The 8,538-nt window shown below is 35.5% G+C and overlaps 1 protein-coding gene across 5 annotated transcripts; it reads right to left on the bottom strand.

The window, feature by feature from the left end:
* Positions 1 to 4,522: 4,522 nt before the first annotated feature.
* LOC125856332 (protein IQ-DOMAIN 3-like) lies at positions 4,523 to 8,084 on the bottom strand. 5 transcript variants are annotated; one of them, XM_049535848.1, is made up of 7 exons: positions 7,879 to 8,084; positions 7,606 to 7,635; positions 7,290 to 7,371; positions 6,868 to 7,188; positions 6,373 to 6,603; positions 6,017 to 6,136; positions 4,523 to 5,439 (listed from the first exon to the last, which is right to left on the bottom strand). In XM_049535848.1, the coding sequence occupies exons 3-7, from the start codon at positions 7,359 to 7,361 to the stop codon at positions 4,804 to 4,806; spliced, it is 1,380 nt and encodes a 459-aa protein (XP_049391805.1). In that variant the 5' UTR covers positions 7,362 to 7,371; positions 7,606 to 7,635; positions 7,879 to 8,084; the 3' UTR covers positions 4,523 to 4,803. The 5 variants fall into 5 exon arrangements, with proteins under 5 accessions (XP_049391805.1, XP_049391801.1, XP_049391803.1 ...); XM_049535844.1 differs by having other exon boundaries at positions 6,017 to 6,139; positions 7,879 to 8,080; XM_049535846.1 differs by having other exon boundaries at positions 6,017 to 6,139; positions 6,868 to 7,185; positions 7,879 to 8,080.
* Between the last annotated feature and the right edge of the window lie 454 nt (positions 8,085 to 8,538).

Genomic DNA, 8,538 nt, shown 5'->3' with positions numbered 1-8,538 from the left:
GGAAAGTTAAGAGTCAAGTCAAGTAAAGTTAAGAGTCAAGTTAAGAGAAGTTTATAAAATTTTCAAAAGTCTTGCACAAACGTTTTAACTTTGTTTTAAGACTTAAGTTTCAAGTTAAGCAAAGAGTAAAGAGTTAGAGTTCATTTTCTCAAAAAGCTATAAGGGAACTAAGTATTCCCAAGAGTTTAAAATGCTTTCACATTTGAACAAGAAAGGGAAAAGGGAAACACCGATTTCCAAGAGAGCTTTTAAGCTAAAGTTTTAAGTAATGATCTCAAACCAAAGAAAGAAGTTTTGATTTTAAAGCATTGAGCTAAGTATATTTTAGGAGTAGTTTTGGGCACCGATATGGGGATGCGAGTTCATATTAACTCAAGTGTCCATAAACCATGTAGCCATCATGGTAGTAAAGGATCATACTTTTTAGGTGACTCCTTAAGATGCTTTTAGCATAGACTAGTGGATCCACTTAGTTAACCGTTCTATATGACGGCAAAGTATTGGACAGTTCTGGCAACGTGGGCAAGACGTTGTATCACCACTTAGGCTCATAGTGGTGGTTTTTGGTTAGAGAAAATCCCATAGAAACTATATTACTTTATTACATGAGTAAAGTTGAGTTTGTTATTGCATTTTCTTTAACAAACTAAGTTGTTTTCCCACTGTTTTACAAGCTTTATATATATTGCATGTGTTTTATTGATTTATATTGAGTTAAGTTGTTCAGGAGTTGAGTAAAGCCTTGTAAATGTTTCTTTCAGATTCTTTTCAAGCTTAAGTTTTGTTTAGCATTCCAACTCGCATACTTGTACATTCAATATACTGATGTCAGTTGGCCTGCATCTTATTATGATGCAGACACAGGTAACCAGGATCATTATCCAGCGCCTCGTTGATCTAGTTGAGCACTCAGAGTCAGTTGGTGAGCCTCATTGCATTCCGGAGGACTCCTTTTACTTTGTTTTTAGTATTTCATTGTTAGGATGATCGGGGGTCTTGTCCCGACATTCCTCTTTGTTTTAGAGGCTTCATAGACAATCAGACAATTAGTAGTTCAGTTGTCTTTACATTATCATTTCATATGTTAAGACTTGAGTTGCCATTTTGGCCAAGTTGAATGTTGACTGTTAAACATTCTAAGTTATTTTATTTAACAATTTGAGTAAGTGCATTTGATCATTGTAATAATGCTTAGAGTCTTCCGCTGAGTAAATAAGCCAGACCAAGGGTTCACTTGGGGCCAACCATGGTTCTCGAGTGCCAACCACGTCAGGGGTGTAGACTCGGAGAGTGACATTTCAGCACTGTAAATTCATTGGGGGATGCAATCTCAGAGAATTTGAATGAACCCACTTGTGATAACGTCATTCATGAACTTGAGGTCATGATTAATGATCTCGGTTACCATAATAAAATGGATGTCAATAACCTATTGGATTATTTGGATCAAAGTGATACATGTTCAGAGGTTCAGAGCTTAGAAGAAATTGTGGATACCATCGAAAAAAGCAATGTTGATGATGAAGTTGAAGATAATACTATACCTTTGGAACCAGTTACGCATAAAGAAGCACATATTGCATTTAAAACTCTTCACAATTTTATGGTGCAGTTGGAAAAGACAACACCAGAGCTCTTAGATGCAATAAGAAAAGTTAGAGTTGAGCTTCAACTAGATTTAAATTTTAAGAAAAAAAGAACACAATTGAATCATATTTCACTAAATTGTCTTAGATATATTTGTACTTTTAAAGAATTATTAATTTATGATATTAATGGGACCATATATTTATATAGAGGTCTTTATAAAATATATTATCTTATTATCTTATCGAAATTGGTGATTTTTTCCATTGGCCCAAGTCGGGATCAGAGGAAAATATTACGTTAGAGAGATTATTAATTTACCCAATATTAATTTATAGAGGTTTTACCGTATTTTTAATAACTTACTCTTACCTTGAAAAAGACGTAGCTCTACAGTATTTTCTTGGTTAAGTAAAATTTTCTTTATTTAAATAAGGATAAAATTGAAAAAAAAAAATATTAACGTCAATGGAGACTTGCGACATTCAGATTTATGTTAGGATGCTCAACTACAAAAGTCAGTCATCTTGTAAAGAGACTAGTTGAGCAGCATAGGGAGAGGAAGAGGGACTTACACATGGTGTTCATCGACCTAGAAAAGATTACGACAACATTCCAAGGGAGCTCTATGGAGATGCTTGAAGGCTTAGGTGTGCATATGGTGTATGCAAAGTTGATCAAGGACATGTATGATGGAGCTTAGAATTGGTAAGGACAATAGGAGGGGGCTCAGAGTACTTTTCAGTTTTTTTAATGGAGTTGCATTATGGAACAACCTTTAGCTTATTTTTATTTTTCTTGGTGTTTGATGAATTTACGCAGCAAATCTAAGGTGAGATTCCATGGTATGTGTTATTTGCGGGTGACAAAGTTCTAATTGATGAAACTCGCAGTGGAGTTAATGTTAAGCTAGAGGGTTGGAGATAAACCCTAGAGTCTAAAGGGTTCAAGTTGAGCAGGATAAGATATAATACTTGGAATGTAAGTTTAGTGACGTACACACATGAGATTGGCTTGAAAGTGAGGCTTAATACACAATTCATGCTAAAGAGAGGAAGTGTCATGTATCTTGGGTTTCTTATCAAAGAGAATAGGGATATTGACAAGGATGTCACTCATCGTATGGTGTAGGGTGGATGAAATAGAGGTTTGCATCTTGAGTCTTGTGTAAGAAGAAGATGCCACACAAAACTTAAAGACAAGTTCTATAGAATGGTGCTTTGACCAACTATGTTGTATGGGGTAGAATATTGACCAGTCAAGAAATCTCACATTCAAAAGATAAAAGTTGTGGAAATAAGAATGGTGCAATGGATGTGTCAACATACGAAGAGAGATAGGGCAACACCCCACAACTTCTATGTAAAAATCCAAATCATTCTCCATATGCATTTAGGCCAAAACTCGGCAATTTCTATGAACTTAGATGTTAAGATATAATTCTTAAGTTAGGGAAGTGTATTGGATGTGAATTAGGGTCATAAAGAACCTCTAGCACTAAATCAAGTTCAAAGCTTTCCTACCAATTAAGTTTTTACATGAGATCATGTAAGGATCAACTTCAAACGAGCACATCTCTTAGAATATAAAGACTTATGTGCCCTATTACCTATCAAATTAAAGGTATTTGGGTCCTCTTTCCAACGGCACCAACTGTTCATAAATTTGAGACAAGAGTAAAACATTATAATCAATCTACCGGAGATGTTTCATGGTGTATGTCGATTGTAAGAAACTCCCCGGTAAAAGTATCATTATTTTCATATACTTGAATAGTCATCATGATTCTTCTCAGTCATGACAGTTCAAATCTAATTTCAGTTCAAGGCTACAGAATTAGACTTACCATTATATAATTGAAAGCAAGTTCTCAAATGATCTTCATACACTAATTTTAAACTGTCTTTCATTATGTCACTACATTTATAATTATTAACATACTTATCAGTTCTTACATCAGGTTTTTTTTTCAATGAAAAATGACTCTGGAGAAAATATGATTAAAACATATAAGTGGAAGGATCAACGTATCAAAAATTAAAACTAGCTTTCAAATTCATACAAGTAACATTGTCTTTTAAAGTTAAAAGGCCAAAAAGGGAAGGGATCAAACATACTAAACTGCCATACTACAGGTTGCCACCCGAAATGATTATGTTAAGTGTCATCTTATATACTCAGAATATTATTTCACGTACTGACCATATACTTTTCTCTTCGATGCATCCTATTATGATATAAGTTTGTGGCTAGGCAAGTTGCATCTTTTCCAGTTAGCCGTTCGAGCTTAGAGTGGCTTAGGAGAATTTTCGGAGCTCTTTTACATCTTTCCGCTAGTAGTTGGTTTCCTCTAATTTCCTTTATTATATATATTGTTGTATCACTGTATTTGTAATGTTTATCTGATACTCCCGCTCCCATATTAACATTCATCTATCAAAAATTTCAAAATATAGAAATTGGGAAAATATACTTAATAATCCTTTTCATATTTTTCTAGAAGAATTTTCACGGGGTTATTGCATTAAAAGACCAGACAACCCAAATAGGTATTGTTATGTTACCATTAGGACAAGTAAGCTTACAATTAAAGAGGTTTTGAGGAGACAAAATAATCCAACAATCTACCTAAAGCATTATGAATATCCACTATTCACTAAACATGCTTGAAACTTCTCCTTTTCTTATTGTCAACAACTCTCCATATTAAAAAACTACATATCGAAATTTTAAATCAACAGAAGTGGCATGACAAATAAACTTCATACAGTAACAGCAACCCATAGATGACTCAGAAATCAGAATTACAATGTATACAGTACCACCAGAATGGCTGGAGATTACCAACATCTAAAAATTTCAATATTGCACTCAAAAAGAGAAGAAAAATAACACGAAAGAAGAGCACACCCAAGAACGCCATCACAATAAAGCAAATGACACTAAATATGATCACTAGAAGTGTAGCACACAAACTTTTGTTGTAGTTATGCATAAGGTTAGAAACATGTTGGTGAGTAGATGAAAAAAAGACTCAAATACAATGCCGCAATCCTCCATTTTATCCTCCGTTCCTCTGTAGTTACAGCTCACCGTTATTCAATATGCACACTCATTAGAATAGTTTTAGGAAAGACAAGTCAAATAAATGGTCTAACTTCTTGATTTTCCTGCTATCTCAAGTGCTCCTAACGGCACTAGGATGCTTTAGGTACTTTATATCTCTACCTTTGGTGGACCAGAGTGTCTCCTTGGTACACCACCAGGGGATGCTGAGAATGACAATCGCTTCTTCGTAGAACTAACACTTCCCTTCTCTGGTGTCCCTATCTTTTCGAAACCCAAAGGACTTGGTAAGCAGGACCTTGCTCGTGCTGATTCTGTTGCTGCCATGTAACTTGGAACAGATGGGGAACTTGCCAGGCTTTCATCATCTCTAATTGATGAACCAGCAATACTATGCCTCCTGCAGCGTTCTGACTGTGCACTCGTCATGCTTCTAGAGTCATCATCCACATTACTCACCCTGGGGCTTGCTGGCCTTATTCGTCCGGTCTTTGATCTAGGTGTTGACGGTGATTGGCGGCTAGGAGGACGGCTTTGCTTATGAGCTGTTGGAGAAGGCCTATTGTCAAGGTGGAAATCACGATGAGTGATAGCAGCCACAGCAGTGGAATGGCTTGCTGGGCTCTCTGCAGCGACCTCATCACTGTTAGGTTCTTTATCCATTGCACATTTATCTTCCCATGGCCGTGCTGCCATCCAACGTTCCAACCAGCTCCAGCCCCAGTGGGGATTATTTGGGTCCATGAATGTTTGATTTGTAGATTTTGAAGGATTCCTCCGTGTTGACTGTTGTAAAAGTATATGATTCCATATTACATTCTTCAATAATTTAAATCATGTAACAAGAAATTAAATATCAAAGAACTCTAGTAATCTTTAGTATAAATAACTGCTACATTCTAGATTGTTTTCAGGAAGGAAAATGTCAGCAATATCTTCGTCCGTAAATCCTATTGGTGACTAGTTCCAGAGATTTTATTTATACGTAAAGATCAAATGAAGCAACGTTTCATCAGAACAAGTCTGAAACATCTCTATTTTACAGATTTGACATGTCAAGACAAGTTAGATCTATGTTCCAAGTTAGATATACCACCTAAGTAAACAAGAACTAGAAGTGCTAGAACAAACTATAATTTCCAAACAACTTATCGGCTTTACTTTGATGGAAATAAAAGATGGAGGACAACATGAGTTTTACAGGAATGAAGCTACATATTATATAATAAGATCTTTGCAGCTATCTTTTGTAGTTCCAGACGAAGCTTTGGTCTTAACATAAAGCTTATGGAAAAAGTATGTAGCATTTCAGCATTCAATTTGTAGATAGATAAGAAAGGACTTAAGAAAAGAATGTATGTACCTGATGTGTGTATGCATAAGCCAAAGCCCTTTCCCTTCTCGTGGCAGCCTCCTGCTTCATCTGGAGGTGTGCATCAACTTGTTCCTTAGACCGTGTACTGTCATTCCAATCATCTCCAGACTGCTGCAAAATGCAAGAAAATTCAGCCAAAAGGCGCAAACCATGACCAAAGAGTACATATTTCTTTGCGGGAAACCAAGATAAAAAGTAAAAACCACCTTTAAGTGGAAGAAAAAGAAAAAACAAGGGGATAACCCAAAGCAGATGATGCTGAAACATGATGTCGAACTCAGAATATTATCGGAAACAAATGACACACACACAAACCATCTAGTGTATATATGAAAGGTACTTACGGAAGATGCTTTCAGCTTCTCCTGCTCTTTCTCATGCTTCTGTTGGAGCTGTCTCTGGAGTGTCTGATTCTCCTCTGACATCCTAATTCTTCTGGCACGAACCTGAGATTGAACACGAGCTAGAGTCTGCATGCACCGTAAGGTGGATGTGGCTTGTCTCTTCACAGATTGTCCTTGAATCATTGTCTTCAACCTCACTAATCCTCTCAATGCCTTCAATGCTCTCCTAGCCTGTATAAAATAGGAATATCAGAAACTGTTTGCAGTATAAAATAGGCCTTCAATGCTCTCCTAGCTAAATCATGACGACTCTATACTGATAATTTTGCAATTTGGATGTTCCCCTTCAGAAATGACACTATACTGAGCATTTTTCGCTATTTTTGGACTATGCTAAAACTAATCACTGAGCAAAAACAACCTCATTCAAAAGAAGTTCAAATGTATGATCATATTATGCAAAGCTTAAATCACACCAGATGTTAGACATCCTACCAAGTATCCTCGAAAAGCTGTTTGTATTCTTATAGCTGCAATCTCTTCCTTTGATTTACCCGAGCTACAGGCTGCAGCTGTGAGCCGAACAACCTCAGCAGCAGCTTGAGCAGCAGCAACTGCTGCTTCTGCAGCAACAGCAGTGGCAATAGCTACCGAATACGCGTGCTTGTTCTGCTCATTCTCCGCTTCCATCAATTTCATCTGCTCTACCGGCGGAGGAGTAGGGGGTGCAGGACTCACTAATGCAGTTTCTGCATTCGAAGAATCCATCTCGTTGCTCTGTTGCTTTTCGGACCATTTTTCAGATTTCTGTTTCTTCTAGTAAAAACAAAAAAAAAAAGCATTAAACAATTACTCAAGAAAATACAGAATATGACACATACATAAAATAAAAAAATGTCATTGCAATCATCCACTACCTTATCTTTCTTTTTGTTACCCGAACCAAGCGCCTTTTTCACCGATGAAAACCAATTTCCTTTCTTCCCCATTTCAAAGCATCTATACCATAAGAAGATCCAAAAGTTAAAGATAACATTTCACTATCATACAAAAAGCTAAGACATGACAACAAAGAGATCTAAAGTCTCTGTTTTGTTGAAACTCGAAACTAACACACATTATTAGATCATCATTAATCAAAACATAATGTCCCCTCACAACATAACAAATTTACTCGCAAAATTTAAAAAATTATTTTAGAAACCCCCAAATGTCAAATGCCAGAAATCTTACCAAAAGGATATAACAGACTCCAACAGCAATCTATCAAAAGAAGAAAACAACACAAATCAGCACTCGAGATAATAATTTTTTTTTAGAAAATGCAAATCAACAAACATTTCTAATTAATCAACAAAAACAATATGCATAACCCAAATGCGAAAAATGCAAGATCATCATTAAAACAGAAAAAAAAATCTCAAAATTGACAGTTCATGATCACAAAACAAAACACAATGAAACGTAAAACAAAAAAAAAGACAGGTTGGTTTATTTGTCATGTACCTAAAACTGAATCTTGATAAATATGAGAAGAAAGTTTGTTGTAATTAATGAAATCAATCACCAAGTCCCCACCATAAAATGAAACAGGAACAAGAACAATATGTATATAGCAAAATCAAGAAACTTGTGAGCACGCCTTCAGGAATATGACTCAAAAGATAATTTTTTAAGAATTTGTAAAAGAAAATTATTAAATTTGTTTGGGGGGGACCTGGACAATGAAAAGTTCAAAGGTTGAGGAAGTTGATGAAGACAAGAATAACGGAAAGGGGTACTTTCGGTATTTAATTTTTTTTTTTTTTGGAGGAATAAATGTTTCTGTTTTGTGTGGGACCCAAAGACAGGCTTTGAAGTTAGGGCACACAACGTGGATATATCTATGCTTTGTATCTGATTCGATATTCGGTATTCATATTAAAACTTGATCACCTTTGAATTCATATTGATACTCCCTCCGTCCACAATTGTTTGACAGGTATATTAAAAATAGATGTCCAAGATTAATTGTCAATTTAAACAATCAAGAAATAATTAGTTACTTTTTTTCAATTCTGCCCTTAAAGATAGTGTAGTTCAATTGAAAAGTTATGTGAACTTTTGGTATTTTTGGTATTGTATGATTATATTAGTCAAATTACACTTTGTATTAAATTTTTCTTG

The sequence above is a fragment of the Solanum stenotomum genome, chromosome 2 (assembly GCF_019186545.1).
Source record: "Solanum stenotomum isolate F172 chromosome 2, ASM1918654v1, whole genome shotgun sequence".
Classification (NCBI taxonomy): domain Eukaryota; kingdom Viridiplantae; phylum Streptophyta; class Magnoliopsida; order Solanales; family Solanaceae; genus Solanum; species Solanum stenotomum.
Note: the sequence above shows the minus strand (reverse complement) of the source record. Positions and strands in the feature narration are given on the sequence as shown.